Source organism: Ambystoma mexicanum, chromosome 3q, assembly GCF_040938575.1.
Source record: "Ambystoma mexicanum isolate Mex_15411 chromosome 3q, UKY_AmexF1_1, whole genome shotgun sequence".
NCBI lineage: Eukaryota > Metazoa > Chordata > Amphibia > Caudata > Ambystomatidae > Ambystoma > Ambystoma mexicanum.
In genome coordinates this window covers 169,937,733-169,955,304 of record NC_090926.1, presented here as the reverse complement: position 1 = coordinate 169,955,304, position 17,572 = coordinate 169,937,733, and the positions used below count along the sequence as shown (strand labels likewise).

The 17,572-nt window shown below is 44.0% G+C and overlaps 1 protein-coding gene across 7 annotated transcripts in view; it reads left to right on the top strand.

The window, feature by feature from the left end:
- The window catches only part of SCN8A (sodium voltage-gated channel alpha subunit 8), a 1,610,732-nt gene that overhangs the window by 830,593 nt on the left and 762,567 nt on the right, over window positions 1-17,572 (top strand). For all 7 annotated transcript variants that reach the window (XM_069653414.1, XM_069653412.1, XM_069653417.1 and 4 more), the window contains exon 11: window positions 11,700-11,981. In XM_069653414.1, coding sequence (XP_069509515.1) covers window positions 11,700-11,981 — 282 coding nt within the window. The remainder of the gene's footprint in view (window positions 1-11,699; window positions 11,982-17,572) is intronic.

The following is a 17,572-nucleotide window of genomic DNA, read 5'->3' as shown; positions in this document are numbered from 1 at the left end:
TACACTATCTTATAAAAATAAGGCCCTATTCTTAATAAGTCCTTTCCTACTATAAATCCTTTCCTACTAAAGTAGATGGGGCCAAGTGCCCTAAAGTCACAAGTCCCAAAGTTATCCCAGGGTGGGTGGAGTGTTGTTTTTTAAGAAGGCAGAACAAATATTGGCAAAGCCAACATGTAGGTGCAGTTATCTAAATTAGCAAAGAGAAAGGTTATTTAGGCTTACTTTCCCAATCTCACCATCTCAGGGTAGGTCCAGGGACCGTCAGATCCATGGCCAGAATTCCATCAATCACGACCAGGCAAAGAAAAGGTAGGATATGACTTTGCGCCTGTTAAACCCTATGGAAGTAAGGGGGCAGAAACTGGTATGTAAACTCAGAACCTGTGCTCAAATTCAATCGGGACCAATTATGAGGCTTCTGAATTTACTGGGCCTACTTACGTCATGCCTTGGTTCGTGGGAGGGAGTCCATGGGTCACTGGTATTGAGGTTACTTTCGGTGTCTGGATTTACATCCAACTAATCGGTGGTTCTGCGCTCTGGGAAAACTCTTTTGAAGATTGGATAGATGAACACCCTGGCACCATGAAGAAAAGACCACAACAATGCTGTCAACCTTAAGGGGACCCTGAGGACATAATGCAGGCGGGAGACATACATTGTGGCGAAGACAAAGAAGCAGGATCGAAGGAGTCCCAAGTCAAAACTCTGTATGACAACCAGTGCAGCGAGGTAGCTAAGAGGGAGCTGGTCTGTCCACATGGTGGTCCCAGGACACTTTCAACAGCTTCCAAGGGCAGGATCCTCAAGCGGTTATTTCTCACAGGTCCAATGGTTGAAGCGGCAATGAAGTCATTCAGGAGATCAGGCAAAGGTGCACGTCTTCACTGGGGCGGTTGCTGAAGGCCTTCAATGCTGGTTGCTGCAAAGAGAATCCATGGGTCTTCAGTGGGATGCTCTTCTTCAAAGGGGTCTTGGATCCAAAGCAGGTCTGAATTATGGATGCAGGAATCCTCCTCTTATCCTAAATTGAAGCTGGAGTCGTCTCCAAGCTCATTAATAGCAATGATTCGCATCTTTCAAACTGCCAGGGGCTCTCATCATGAACGGTCGGCAGGCCACCACATCAGCCCAGCAACAGACAAACCTTGGTCCAAGGTGTGCTCAGGGTCCAGGCAGTCCCAGTCCCCAGATCAGGCCACAAACATATACTGATGCTTTGCCTGGAGAAGTGCTTGCCTTATGTGGAATATCCCTCCTGGGAAGAAGGCCAAAAGACAAGATGGCCAAAGAAAAAGACAAAATCTCTTGGCACAGCTATTTTAATGCCTATCGGTCTCTACTGGCATTACACAGTAAATTGTACACAAGAAAAGTAATAAACGCGGTAGAAAAATAACCGCTGCCACCAGAGCGTCCTGGACAGATAATGCAAGTAACGGAATGTTATTTGAAACAAAAGAGAAAGGGATACGAAGTATAGCTATACTTTCCTCACTTCACTGTAAGGTGATGTGTGCATTGTAAAACAAGAAATTTGGTGTGGACAGGGTCCCACTGCATTATTAGTCATAGGGACTGATCAGTCCCCGAAGAATAGTTGAGCTATGCAAGGTAAGTAAAGCAAATATTCTTTACTTACCTTCAAATGTCCAGTCCAGCTCAAAAAAATATAGCCAAACATTGGGGAGGAGAGGTGTTCATAGATGTCTATGTAGGGTAAGCAGCAAAAAAGAAGCCAAAACTAAATTACAGCTGCCAATAGCCTACTCTCTAAACCCAATGCCAGGTCACATAATCAATCACCCGTGGGCCAAATTGGGGTGCTTAAAATGAACCTCTGCCCCATGAGACATATGGGCTACATTTGAACCATAAACTCTTTCACTGGCAGGGGGAATTCAGTATATATCCCTCTGACCCCACAAATAGTCAGAGATTGTAGAAAATCAAAGGGAAAAAGCCAATATTTAGGGGTCCATGAAAAGATAGCAGAACCCCCAAAATTGGAATTCTGCCCTAACAGTGGACTAGTGTGTTTGGTGTTTTTTATAGGGCCAGTCTGATTGATTGTCCTCCAACCTTTGTGTGCTTATCTGTAATCTGATTAGAGAGCCAGCTTTGACGAGCCTCTGAGTTAGATGTATTATCATTGGGAGACCCTGGGCATTCCTTGGATCTGTACCCGATTTCCTGGAAGACTGCTGCTGAAGATGGGATGCTGCTGGGCACCTGGTGTGTCCATTCTGGCTTCACCCGAGCTCTTTTGTCCTTGCCCCCGCCACCTCCTTGGCTGGTCGAATCCTATCCTGGGGTCACCCTTAAATTCCCCCACACATCCTAGCTGGCTGGATGGGGTGTTCCTTCATGGGCCATTTTCCTGGCCTCTGTCGTCCTGACTCTGTGGCAAATCCTTCTAGCCCAAGTTCCCTATTGTGGGGTTTTCCCGGTCTGGATACCGGGGCTTGCTTATGCCCCTCCTCAGTTTAGTTTCGTATGTCCTGGGTTACCTAATGCCATTGCCCCCTAGTGGGACCATTCCTTGCTTGCTGGCTGCCCCTTCCTGACCCTGTGATCTGTCCGGGAACCTTGGTCTGGTTCTTCTGTGCTGCTGTCACTGTTCTTGTAGATACTGATGATTCTGCCTCCTGGGTCGTCCTCTCAAGTATACAGTTTGTTTCTCCTTTCACTCGTCTGGATCCTTGCTTGATCCTGGTTTCAAGCTCCTACTATGGATTCCCCAACCACATCTGCCAGACGTAAACTTGACAACCAAACTCACATGTTCACCTACCTTTTCTAGAACAAATTCTTCAGATCCCAGACTGAATACTTTTCCCCGGGCCACTGATATATTCCTTGAGATATTCCTTGGTTTCTTCATTATCGGTCCCCTGGTTCCAGGAAAAGTAGGCTTTTGAGCCCTCTGGTACATGTATAGTATGTTGTTTGTGGTTTATGTGCCTGGGATTCATTGTAATTTGGTATCAGCACATCTCCTAAGAGTGAAGCCTGACTGGCCGGTTATCATGAGTCTTTCGGTCTAATTTGGTAGACACCCTGTTTTCTTCCTTGGAAAGTATCTCTTCAGACCTCTCACCAAAGAGCTGTGGAAAAATCTCCCAAACACTCAGGATGTATCCCAGTTAAATGCAAGATAATGTAAAGGTGCAGAAGGAGGAGGCTGACACACAGGTGGCGTGAATGTGGCTAAAAACTTTTATTTAAATCAGAAAGTAAGAGAAAACCTAGCTGTCCCTATTTCTATGAGGGGTTTCCCTGCCTCAACTAAAGAACTAAGCGATTGGCAGGCTGTCTGTCCAATCAAATGTGTCCACCCCTTGTTTCAAGGAAACCCTACTTTTGTCCTTTACAATAGAAACTAAAGAAAAAAGCAGTACTGTTCTGGTCCCAGGAGAATGGCTCCCTTCTCCTGGGGTATGATTAAAATGCCACACAATGCTTTCTTGGTGGGTCCAGGATAATGACTCTCTTCTCCTGGCATTCAATCCCAGATAGCATGGGGTAATGACTCCCTTATCCAGGTCACAAAGTTCCAAACAATGTCTACTTGGTGGGCCAGAAGAATGCCTCCCTTTTCCTGGCACTTGGTTTCAGTCTCAGCCTGTGAGAATGACTCCCTTCCGCAGGCCTGTTGGACCTTACTCCCGGTCTGAGTTACCAGGAGAATGACTCCCTTCGCCTGGTAATTGTAGAACACTCTCTTACAACCAGGGCAAATCATTTCCTTCCCCTGGTCTCCCCTGTTAGGGTGATCCGCAACCCTTGCTTCTATTCTTCTTTGTTTTAGCCCACTTGGTTCACTTCCCTGCCAGGTACTGCCACAAGGAAGATGTCTCGTATCACTCTTGTTTTTATCCCTCCCACTGTTGTGAGGGATTCTCCCTCTCAAGTTGTCTTTATAGTACTTGGAGTCCTTGAACCCTTTCTTGGTGATCAACCGACTTGTTTCACCTCAGGAAGAAGGAGGAGATGGTTTGTAGGCTTTCTACCCCTTCCGTTCCATCCAAGTGTTATGGTTTCAACGGAGCCTAGGGACAACTGCATGCACCTAGGCGCCCTGCGTCCCCTTCGGGCCTCCCATACTGCCCTTTACTATGTTGAGGTCTTTGACACGTCACTGGGGCTTCTTTGGATGGCAGGTGTTCCATTCTGCTTCTCCGCCGTCTTGCTTTGCCTCCGGCTGTGTGACGACATTCCCGGCTGCCTTCTGCTGTCCATCCTCCTCTCGACACTGGCTCGGAACGGGTCTGCTCTTACAGAGCTCCTGATCATCAGACGCGGTGAACTGCCGGCGTCCTTGGAGTTCTGTCCCTCCTGATCAGCGACGCAGATTCCTGTGTCCCTCGTTTGTTTGTTTGTTTGTTTGTTTGTTTGTTTATTTATATGGCGCACCGGACCAGAAGGTATGAAGGAGCAAGCATTACAAGTATATTCTCAATTTACAGTGCTGTACATTATTTACATTATTATACAAGGATGCAGTGAGGAAATGCAGTTACAAGGAGACAGTAGAGTACAATTGCGAAAGAGTTACAAGTTCAAAAAAATGTGCAGTATTGGTCTTTGTTCTTTAGCCATTGGATGTAGTTACGCCTAAATTGGTGGTAGGTTTGTGGTGCTCTAACGGAGGGTGGTAGTGTGTTCCAGTGTTGGGCTGCTTTCACCTGGAAGCTATTGCCGCCCATTTTTTTTCACTTGAATCTGGGAACAGCGAGCAGGTTAGCATTGCTATTTCTGGTGTCTGTTGGGCGTTTATCTAGTTATTCTGTCGGCTAGATAACGGGGAGCTGCATTGTTAAGGCATTTGTGGGTGAGGGAGGCGACCTTAAGCAGGATTTTGTCCATGGTGGTGAGCCAGTTGTGAGTTCTCCTAATATTTGAGATGTGTTCTCTTTTAGGGAAGCTAAGCGCTGCTCTGAGTGCATTGTTCTGTAGGATCTGGATTTTATTGGTAACCTGTTTGTTAGCACCTACATAGAGGGAGTTACAATAGTCCAATTTTGAAAAGTATGAGGGCTCTGGTTAGAGTAATGCAGCTTTGGGTGGAAAGGAGGGGTTTGGCCGAGCGTATAAGCTTGCATGTGTAGGCTGTGGCGGAGGCCATGGAGCTGACCTGTTTATGGAAGGAGAGGGAGAAATCGAGGTAGATGCCAAGGGTTTTCACTTCCTTAGCTACCATTATAGCGTTGCCGTCTATGGTGAAGCTGGAGTAGTTGAGGTCCAATTTATTTAGGCTTGTGGCTGATCCCAGGATGATGAGTTCGGTCTTGTCATCATTCAGGCATAGACTATGGGAGGCCATCCATGCCTGGATGATGAGGTACACCTTGTCCACCAAGGCCAAATCCGTGTTGTAATCTCCCGTCAGCGGGATGAGGATCTGGGTATCATCAGCATAGTTAGTGTAGGTGACACCCAGACCGTCAAGATCATCAAACAGGGGCTTAGTGAACACGTTGTACAGTGTGGGAGAGACACATGACCCCTGAGGGACCCCACATGTGATGGGGTCAGCGGAGGCCTTAGGTGCGCAACACACCAGCCATCCTCTGCGTCTGCCTGAAACAAGGTGTTCATTATTGATTTTTATACAATGTTACCAGCAGTGTCTGGGCCCATTGTAAAAGTCCCTTTTCTTTTTCACTGGTTTAATCTTTATCACTCTGTGGGGCCCACTTATCCCAGTACTTGGATTACCTAGGTTCTTGATGTTCTTGTTTGTTTCAGTACTTTCCAGAACCTTAACGTAGTCTGCCTTATAATGGTACATAGGTCTACTGTCTACAAACAGCTTACTAGAGGAAGGAGAGATTAGAGTATGTGGAGGTGCGACGTTCTTACAAGGGCTGTACTCTAGATGGTCGTCCTCCCTAGGGGAGGCGGGTGGGGTTCTCTCCCCATGAGATCCTCGCACATGATACCACCCCCAGGGGGACTATCTGGTAGTGGCCTCACCTCCCTGGCCTCATGAGAAAGGGCCCCCCTTGGGGACAAGAGACGACATCCAGTGATTTGTCACAATACCCATGAGAGCAGATTTCGGTATTGGCCCACTTTGTTGCCTTAGGACACTGTATTTTTGCCTTGGACATTACTCTGCTGATGGGCCCTGTAAAACCTTCAGCTCATGAGCTGTTATTATCCTCTGTTAGGCGGATACTCTGGGTCGCCCAGATGGGCTAGCTGTTTCTAATGGATTCTGGTGGTCTTTCCTCAAGCAAACCGGGAGCCATCCTGAATGAGCAACAATCTGAACAGTTGGCAGGGCCAAAACACTTTCCACACAGAGCGTGAGGCTCTTAGGCTGCAAAGTTCTGCTCACAAGATCTGCAAAGAAAAATATCTGATTCATGCAGCATATGGCAGAGCAAGCTTCTAAGCCCAGAGAGTGTACTTTAAAATTATAAGACAGTGGCAAAGAAAAAAAAAATCTTGGCATGCATGCCCATGTACAGAATAAAATACTGATGGGGGATGCGCAGGGGGCTTGGGCAGCTAAAGAAAGGGTACCGTTATAAGGAGTATCCCGTTCCAGTAATGGCCATTACAGCTATATGGGTGTCTTGTGGCAAGCTGGGACGGTCAATGATGCAGGTTTTTCTGGAAAGTGTTTGGGTCTTCCAGAGCTCAATGCTGATATTGGAGGGGGATTTGGGGAGCCCGGCTAGCAGGATGGATTGGGTGAAGGGTGGGGAGTGTTGCTATGAAAGGTAAAAGACATAAGGGGATGGGTGTAGGTTTGGCCTATGATGGAGAGGGAAGTTCATAGTATCCCCAGAGGAAGGGTAAGCAGAGGTTGATTAGGATTAAGAAGGTGATGCATTCTATTAAGAGTGGTTAGATGGGGTTGCACCTAGTCTACAGGATGCACTAGCAGCTACAGTAGGCCAGTAGCACCCAACAATGCAGCAGGTAAGATAGTATTTTTGTACATTTTGTTTTGTATTTTTGTATTTGGGTCTGTATCGCTCAAAGCTAGCTAGGAAGCAATGGAGCATCGACAAGTAATTTGGTTTTAGAGGTCTGCAGAAAAGGGAGGTTGCAGGTTGTAATAGCTTGGATGTCCAATACTTAAGGGGTGTTATACACTTAGGAGTATCAGGTCCTAAGTGACCTAGGTATTTCCAGAAGAGCGGGGTCTTGGGTTCCTTGCTGAACTGCAGGAGTGTTGGAGTGGTCCTGATTTCGACAGGGATGGGATTCTACTCGGCTGGTACATATTAATAGAAGCCCTCTTTCCTGGTTTTCCCTTTGCTTGCCAGTTTAGTGTCGTGCCTCACTATGGATTGGCTCCCAGAGGAACGTGGTCCACCTATGCTTGCATGTTTTGTGAGCAGGTAGGCTATTGCTTGGCCAGTAATCGCCTCATGTGAGCCCCCTCCGCCGCTATTATCCACTCTCACAGCTTGCTACAACGATGCAGATGACACCCAAATCATCTTCAAGATCCCAACGGACCCTGCCAACCCCACCCCTGACCTTGCATCTTGCCTCACAGAAATCGACCACTAGATGACTGCTAACCACCTCCTTCTCAAGCCCGGAAAATCAGAAATCATGATCTGCGGGAAGACTGCCCTCTTCCCCCAACCCACCCCTTTGTCGCTCTCTCTAGACCAACCTTCAGCACAGTAAACAACCTTCGATGCACTATGGACTTGGACCTGACAAGTTCACATGAAATCAATTCTGTTTCAAATTTTAGTGTTTCAGAGACTCAATTGAGTCTTTATCCCTACAGAATCTACACTCTGCTACGCTGTAACACAGCATACCTCACCATGACTTCCCTAGTTACGACCAAATTGCATTTAAACCTTAAACACTGCTGACTCTTCTCATCTGGATAAAGTTCCCGCTTGTTTGTATTCACCACCTAGATGCTTCAAAGAAATATACCTGTACATTTCGTCCATGGTTCCAGACCAATCTGCTTCATAAAGAATCCACTTAACTCTCCTGGGATTTGTTATCAGATCTTAGTTACATGGGCCAATTTCCCTGAGCAGGTCAGTGCAGAATGGGGCAAATTCTGAAACAAATCTATCCCTGTACACATCCATGATTATCTTTAAATCATAAAACGGAGATTCTTTCAAGTGATTTAAAATCTTATAATAAAAAATTAAAATGTCCATGAGCCCTGCATTTTAAAGGGTACAGGCAGAGTTCATATCTAATAGCTGCAAGTGGAACAGAACTCTGCCCCCTCAGGACTCTCCTCCACCCCATTCGTTCTAAATACACTAAAGAAATCTAAAACCCATGATGCGTGAACCTCGATATCATATAACATTTTTGGGACCATTTTCTCCTCATACAACTTGAGGATAGGACCTAGCGAAAACCTGCTGAATCTTGCATTGACTCTGTACAGCTGGTTCGAGAGTGCTTTTACACAGGTTTTTAACCTGCGATTTGTGGGGTTAAGCGGTGATGGGGAATCCAAAGGAGATAAACCTTTCAATCCTCTCTAAAGGGTCCGAGCCAACACGCCAGTGAAATTCAGTATTTTTTTTTCTTTTTTGTGCAGTACACCACTTTAGTTTTATTTGGATTAACCGTAAGAGAATGTGACTGGGCAAACTTTATGAAGGCGGTAAGCAAGTGCAGCAGGCCGATTTATGCACAGTCGAATATCGGGAAGTTGCCCGCATATGCCATCCATATCGGTTTCAGATTATACATTTTTGGTGTGGCAAACGCGACAGGCTTCAAACTATCTCCAATGTCCAACATGTAGAGATTGAACAAGGCAATGTGCATCACCCAGCGAGCTCTGCATAACACAGGACCAGAATATCTTCAACACAAGCTCACACCCTACAGGCCTACCAGAAAGCTTAGATCAGGCACAGCTCTCCTTGTCATCCCAGTCACAAAATCTACCAGAATAGGGAGAATCCTCTTTCTCTGTCCAAGCTTCCACCATCTGGAACTTAATTCCATTTAGCATCTGTGTAGGTTATATTGCCAGTCCATTGTCTGTGGATTTAGAGTCTGTGGTGGAACAGAGATAGGCCACGAACAGCTGGTTACGTTTCCAAAAACAATTTAGGTTTTATTAAAGAAAAATAAAATCCCTCACCTAGCCCTGTTGGGTTGGCAGTGATTCCCTATTTAATACCTCACAATAAAAAGTGCTTGTCATGATGTCTTACTTGCATCTGTTCAGTCCTCTGCCCAAAACCTTGCTAGCTATCTGACCCTAAAACTATTAAAGGAAAACCAATCAAAAGAACTTCTCTGCTTGCTGTTGACTGGTGCATGACCCCCCTCTTAACCAAATGTCTCTGGAAATGGCCTCTCTCGATTATTCCAGGTACTCTGATGCTTTCACAGCTCCAATAAATAAAAAAAAGTGTTCTTATGTAATTCAAATACACATTCAATAAGTCATAAGGTTTCCTAAGATTTCCTCTTAGCAGGGTAAACTTTGGTCTGTACAATCTTTAAACATTTTCTGTTATGTAGGGCTTGGCTTGGAATGTACTTCAGTTGTTCAAAGATTAGTTTTGACCCCCCCTCCCGCCTGGACTGTTATGCACTCTGAGGGGCATGACTTGTGGCTATCCCACAGAGACCGCTCAATTCAAGAGACTGTCAACGTGTTTCTAACACCTTTCTGTCTCTTTGGTTTTCTGTTCTGTCCGGGCCTCTGCCTCTGGTCCAGGTGTCTGTTCTGTGAAGACTATGCCCTTTCGGGTCTGTTCCTCTTTGTTCTACCCAGCTCTAGAGTATAGGTTTCTTGTTCCCCTCTTTTTAGGGGTTGCTCCTGGTTCCTAATATCCCCTTTAGTGGTTTGAGATCCTCATATTCCATTGTTAGTTTCTTTTCTCTTCCTTGTTAGGCCCATGAGCTTCTTTAATGGTTTTCTTACTCTCTTGCATAAGGCTGCAAGCTCAATCACCCTCCTCTCTCTCTCTCCTTACTGCCTTCCATGTACCTGCTGTTCCGCAGTCACCTTCGAAGGGAGAGGCGGTTGCTCCATATGCAGTGGCATTGGATTCTGGCTCTTGACTCCCTCCCCTGGCTGCCTGCTCAACTGCTGCCTTCTCTCCACTGGCCTCCTTTCCGGCAGGCCGTTTTCCTGTGTTGTTTGCGTTTCATTCTCTCGCCGGGATAGATTTTGAGTCTCTGTTTACATGGCACACCTGGTCTTGGCAGTGTTGCACAGGCTCTCCGCTCAAAACACAACTGTTGTTATCCTGCCTCAAAGCTGCATCTGCTTTGTATTGTTGCTCTAGGCAGACTCCATTGGGCTGGCAGACTTCACATCCGTTCCTCTCTCTCGCCAGGTAAGGGCTGTTTCCCTTATATGCCAGGAGGGGTCAGCAACCAAGACAAGCATGCGTGAATGCCCCAGTACTTTAATACTTTCATCTACTCAGATGTATGCAGAAAAAACGTGGGACGTTTGGGCTGAGGGAGGTGTTACCAACTTGTCCAACCGGGGAGGCACTTGCAGTGAGATCCTGCTTGCCCAAATCCCTTCGGGAGGGTTTTGCGTAACAGACTCACCTCCCTAGTCTCACAGTGGGTGGCTCCCCCTTAAGGAAAAGGGAAGAATTCTCTGGATTCATCACAAATCACTGGTGGGATGAAAGGGTTCATCTTTCAGAGGAATGCTGGTTGAAAAGTGGCGGTTTGGGCTTTTTTGTGATGGAATCACTCGCTGCCAATAGTGACTTAGAGTGATTTGGCACATAATTCCAAGCGAGGTAAGAATTCATCAAAGTGCATGTCATTCAGCCACCCTTGATTAGCCTCCTGTTTAGAGTTGATTTTTTTCCATATTGGATGAGCAACACATACTATTGCATCCAAACAAAATGACCTTTCACCGTTGAGTAGGTGGTTTGTGCTTTTATAATGTTTCCTAATCATACACCGTGTAGTGCTGAAACTCAGCATAAAAGTGGGCCTTTGTAGATGTAAGTTAGGATGCCTATTATCAAATACAAACATTGTAAAAACATTGACGAGGAATACGTTTTTATGCGTTAAAGTTGCTTTAAAGACATCAGGCCTCATTACAAGTTAGCCGGTCTGGATTTAACAGTACCGGTAAAACTGTACCGGCACCGTTTTCCGGACCAGCCAACTATAACTTCTATGGCCGTGTGGTGTTACACCCGCCAGATCTGACCTGGCAGGCGTAACGCCCCCGGCAGCAGACAGACGTGGAAACACCGCCACCATTACCGCATGGTGCCGGAGTTTCCATGACCCACATTCCCATGGAGTCCTATCCACGGGAATGGGGAGTAACGGAATGCTGGCTCCTTAAATACCGGACCACTGGGGCTGTAATGGCCAGTCCAGAGCTGGTATGGTTAAGGCGGCAGCCTGCCAGTTTTACCGGCACGGCTACCGCCGGACTCATAATGAGGCCCATCATTTGCTTAACGTGGTCTTCTATCTATTGCTGCATTTTTGTACCAACTAAGGTGCAGTTAACTCATATATTCACTGATGGTCTGGCAACGAAAAAAAAAGCTTCCAAGATTAATTCTCAATTGTTACATTTCTGATACATATTTCTTATGCAGCATTGTAAATTCAATAGCGCAATTTCTCTGTTCATTTCTTAAACGTACCAAAGGGTTTGCTGCAGATTTTCTTTTTCCTTTATTCTATTTGGAGATTAACATATTTTTATTCGTTTTCAGGCTGCTGTTGCAACTTCAGCGGGAACAGTCTCTGAAGATGCCATCGAAGAGGAAGGGGAAGGAACGTTGTCTCGAAGTTCATCTGAGTTCTCTAAACTTAGCTCAAAGAGTGCCAAGGAACGGAGAAATCGCAGAAGGAAGAAAAAACAGAAAGAGCTGTCTGAGGGGGAGGAGAAGGGGGACAACGAGAAGACGGTCAAATCAGAATCAGATGATGGGATGAAAAGGAAAGGCTTTCGATTCGACAATAGACTAGGACGAAAATTATCCATCATGAATCAGGTAGATTCCATAGTAATTAAGGTTCCAAATCAAAGCATGTATTGATATTGTCATAACTTTTAAAATCGAAATCAATTGTATAGCAATGCATTATTCGTTTGAGGAAAGATCTGGCATAACATTTGCATACGTTTTATCTGGTTAGTTTTGATAATCATTCATATAATGTCAGAAGTACAATTATAAAATGATGTAAACCGTTTTTTTGTGAAAATCCATCCTAACAAATGGTACTCAAAGCGGCAATGCTACCATTCAGCGCCAAATAATTTCATTTATCTATTTTGTTTAAATATTATTTATTATAAATGTCATTGATAGCGTGCAAAGGGGTTCCATTGGAGGGTATGACCGTGAATAAAAAATACCAATAAACTAACACTGCATAGGAATAACCATGCAGTAATCCTTGCAGTAAACTAATAGATGTAAGGCTGTTTGTTGGGGACATTTTGTAGATAGACTGTACATATAGAAATACAAATATGCCAGTATTGCCACTGTAGGAACACACTCATGAAACCTTTGCCCAAATATTGACAGCATCTGCCCCTATATGGAGACACATGTGATGGCTTTTGCCCATAAATGCTTTTGCATTTTCCCCTGTAAAGTCAAAACTGTGATGGTTTTGTGCCAAAATGCCAATGTTTACCTCTTTTGTGACACATCTGTGATGAATTTTCCCCCCAACAAGCTGGCAACTGCCCCTGTAAGAACATACCTGTGATGGCTTTACCCCTGCATACCGCTATTTGCCCATGTAGAACATGCAGTCTTATATTTAGCATATTCGCTGGGCTTTTTACTATGTCTAAGCATAATGCTATAGTGTGCAAACCCTATCTTGCACAATTTGTCAGTTCAAAAGTAATTTATTTCTTTTGATGCTTATATAAGGCACCACACGCCCAAAGGCCTGAGGGCTACCAGACGGACAAAAAACAGTACAAGTACCAACTTAAAAACAGAAACTCCAAACCTTCATTAAAAAATACAATAGCTGATTTCACACAGCGTGGGCATGTAAAATCCTGAGCAACGAAGGTAGACGTTAAAGCGATAAAACAATTACTCAAGTACTTCATTAAAAATATACGTCTTCAGCTCTTTTTTTAAAGCAGAAAGGGCAAGTAAGATCCCGGAGTGACGATGGCAGGGCGTTCCACCCACTTATTGCCCATATGTCAAATCTGGTGCCCCTAAATTTAACTAATTTAAAGTCGGGTCGGAGAAGCAAGCTACTGTCTTTCAAGTCTTTTCTGAGTTGGGTCAGTACCTTCTACTGGATCCTGTGTTTCACAGGTAACCAGTGTAATGAGTGTCTGCTGTTACCAAGCCCGTAAATAGCTTGGGCAGTCCCATTCTGTAAGATCTGCAATTTGTTCATGTTGGCCTTGCATGTACCAGCCAAAAGACCATTGCAATAATTAAGCCTTAAGTTAATCAGAGCCGTGGCCAACGGGGCTATGTTCTCCAAAGTTAAGTATGGATGGATTTGGCACAATAATCTATTGATATAAGAACAAAATTAACAAAGCTGATGAGTGTGTTTAGTAAAAAGAAAACTGGGAATCGAAATAGAATACCAGGGTTTTATACAAGAGGCCACAGTGATAACACAACCAGCAATCAAAAATTGTCTGTTTGAAGAGCCCATTTTCCTCAACCTTGGACCAGATCCAACTAATAGTAGCTCAATCTTATCATTTAACGCAAGGGAATTAACCGCCATTCAAGATTGAGCCATAGAGTAGATCTGAGTAATCGCCTGTGAATCATTTATTTATTTTTACATTTATAAAGCGTGCAAAACCCATAAGCATCAAAGAGCTGATAATGATCATAGTCATCAGACCACACCAACAAGATTTGCGAATCATCTCCGTAATTCCTGTAAATGATGCCAGCGCCATCCAATAAGTCAAAGAGCGGCCTAGTATAAATAATGAAAAGAGTAGGGGATAAACTTGATCCCTGTGGAAAACTACAATTAAGTCCAACAGGACATGCCTAGAAGTCATCCATTGCAGCTCTCACAGATCGAGGCCCCCCGGAAAGACTTAATCCATGCTGCAGCACTTTGAGCATCTAGCAACCTTTACCAATCCCTTTACGAGTAGTGAATGACCGACAAGGTCGAAAACAGCAGAAAGATCTTACAGCATAAGCAAGGCAGTATGGCAGTTGTCAATGATGTTGACAATGTTAGATTTCAAGTCAAGTAGAGCTGTTTCTGTTCCATGTTTTGCTCTTAACCCTGTTTGCCGACCCCCCAGTAAATTGCGTGCCTCAATGAACTCCTGCAGTTGCAAATAGACAATTCTATCAAGAATCTTCATTAAAGAGGGAACATTTGTTATGGGACTATAATTTATGCCAACTGCAGGGTCTAGATTATCCTTCTTGAGGACGGGGTAATCCATGCCTCCTTAAGGCAAACTGGAATACTGGAATCCAAAAAGGAGGAGTTCACAATCTATGTAATTTTCGGAAGGAGGAAGTCCAAGCAATCCTTCAGAATACGTGTTGGACATACGTCACCCAAACAAGCAGTTACCCAAACAAGCAGTCAGTTTCATGTTCTTTATATTAGTGAAGACTTTGGCCCTCATTACAACTCGGGCGTTAAGGGTTAACGCCACCGTTAACCCATAACGCCTGTTTCTGATTTTAACGCCTGCTTTTAGCAGGCATTAAAATCCATGGCGCTAACCCGCCATGGTGCTAATTACGCCGCCGTAATTTACGGCGGCGTAATTAGAGCCCTCCCCACTCCCATTATGCCCTATGGGGAAAAAATGGGAATGGGGAAGGGAAAATGGGAAATGGGGATTTACCGCCCCACTCACCTTGGAATGGGGCGGTAAATCCGCCATCCACCATGGTGTAAACGTAGTTTACACCATGGTGGTAAAGTTGGTGCACTTAGCACCAAGGTTGTAATGACCGCCTTTGTCTTCTGAAACCTGATGAAAGGAATACCTGGGTGGATTTATGGATGTGTCAAATGCCAGAATGTCAATCAGCTTTTTACACAAAATTCTCACTTGTTGATGTTCAGAGTTTTTATTCATGAATTCATTTTGTAGATCTTGATCAGTTTTGGCCTTCAGACTTATCATTCCCATCACTTCTAGATGTCTTACGAACAGTTCTTTAGAACTGGAGTTAGCATTAGAAATTCAGCAGTTATAGTTGGCCTGCTTAGCTGAAAAAAGTGCCTGTTGGCAGACTTTCTATAGGAAAGCAAGGAATAATTGCAAGGGTTTTTCCGCCAAGTTCTTTCACCCAATCTTTTTTGCTTTCCTGAATTTGATGATGTCATTAAACCACATTTGTATTTATTCTCAGTTTTAATAGCTGTAAGTCACAGAGGAGCGATTGATTCGATTGCCCCTTATAAAATTACTATGCCAGCTCATTAGAGCTACAAATAGTACAGATTTTAGAGAGACCTGCAGAACTAAAGTGGAAATAGTCAAGGGGGTTGGTTTGTTCACATTCGTAACCCTTTTCAGGATTCTAGGATTAGAGTCAACCTGTAGTACTGCCGTTGGAAGTAGCAACTCGAAGGTTATCAGCCAGTGATCAGACCACGGACAAGCATCAATAGAGGACAGCGAGATGTTAAGATTATGGTAGAGAACCCAGTCTAAGATGTTTCCTTCATTGTGTGTAGCAGTCTTAGAAGGTTGGTGGAAACTATGTGCTTCAAGAGCATTAAAGATTGAAATGGCTTGTAGGTCAGACTTATTGTTTGCCCAGAGATTCAAATCGTCTACTAACAGGAAATCAAAGTTAGTCTTCATGCTGTCATTGAGAAGAGCAAGTTACTGTTGTTCAAAATCCAAAGTTATTTTAGGGGGCTACAGAGAATAAGAATACTACCAGGTCTATGGGCATTAGGTAAATACTCATTCCAATTGGAGCATTCTGAGATAGTGAAATCACTGTCTCAAAATGTGCTGTAATTTTACATAGAGTGCTAAAATAATACCTGTGCACCCAGAAAATACCTTTTTAATGCTGAAAATGTGTGCAAGTTATGGTTTCTACACAATTAGATTAAGCATAGACACATAGTGAAGACTTCTGTTAATCGCAGCGAATATAAGTCTTTTTACTATGTCTATGCTTAATGCAATTGTATTCAAACCCTAACTTTTACGCACTCCCTTCTCCCCCTCAACCCAATGCTTCTTGCTTACCTGTGCATGCATATCCAGGGCACACAGCAGTTCCTATATCCATCTAGCCATCTGGCGCACTACTTCCTCGTAAATGGGATCCCTCCAACACCTAGGCTTCAATGGAAGCTTTAATTGTCCCACCAAATCTAATGACTGGGTGGTTTTCAGTATCCACAGTAATAAGAATGCTGATCCTGCCAACATATTTACGAAATAGAAAGAGAGCAAAAAGTTATTTTTTAAATACCAATATTAACGTTTTATGTCGGAGCAAGCACTCAAAGAGGCTGTGCATATAGGCCTTTTCTAAGTTGATGTTGTATCTTCCCCCAATGTTTGGGATGCAGGAACCTTGTTAATTTTATTTTCTTGGTTCAGTTATTGTGGACCGGAGACATGCACAGGCATTATACACTGCATGTTTTCCTTGATTGTGTAATTTCCTGTGTTTTTAAGGATTTTTCTTTTGTCAAGAACATTTTTGTCCCAATGGTCTGGCCAGTCCTTAAACCGTTTAATAGACTATGCACAAAACTGTGTCCCCTAATAGTTGACAGTGAAGGGTCTAAATCAAGAGCCATGTTTCTCGTATAATGCACTGGATATCTTGCAGACACCCATCTAATTTTTACTGGCTCCCCATATAAGGCCATGCTAAATTAAATGGCAATCTGATTGTCTTTTTGCCCCTTGCATTTTTTATGTTTTGACAATGCAATTTAGTGTCCACTCTGCCACTAGCTCTGGCTTGAGCTTCTTCCCCCATGACCACGCCTCCATCTGAAAAGAGATTCTGAGCAGAGCAGTCAGTGGCTTAGTTAACCTGTCTTTAAAAATTGAAGAAAAATCCCCACTAGTGCTCTGAGAGTTCCTTCCTTCTGAAGCCCCTTTAATAAAAATTATATGTTCGCCGACTCAGTAGATTATGGTTTATACCTCTGGTTTATTGTAACAAAGGAGTTCCCAGGTGGGGCAGACTTCTCACTCCAACTACGCTCTGTGTATGATTCTGAAATGAGCATTCCAGAATCATACACGGGCGCATGCACATCAGAACATAGAACTATTTACAATGATACAACTGTAATACATCATAACAGCCCCCTACGCCTTTGTGTGTTACTGATACAAATGGAGTTTACATTTACATAGGAGATGGTTTTTTTCCTGCAGACCCCTGAGAGAACCCTGAGCACTAAAGCATTTCTTTGGATGTTTAGTAGTTGGGCTCAATGTCATTTCAACGAAGTAAATTGCTTTGATGTAATTTACTTCATTGAAATTGCTTCGAAAATACTTCCTTTTTCTTTCTTTCAGTTAAAGGAGTAGGTCTAGGAGATCATTGGTCATTTATAGGTTGTCTTATTTCAAAGGTAACACTCATTGCTATGAACCCTG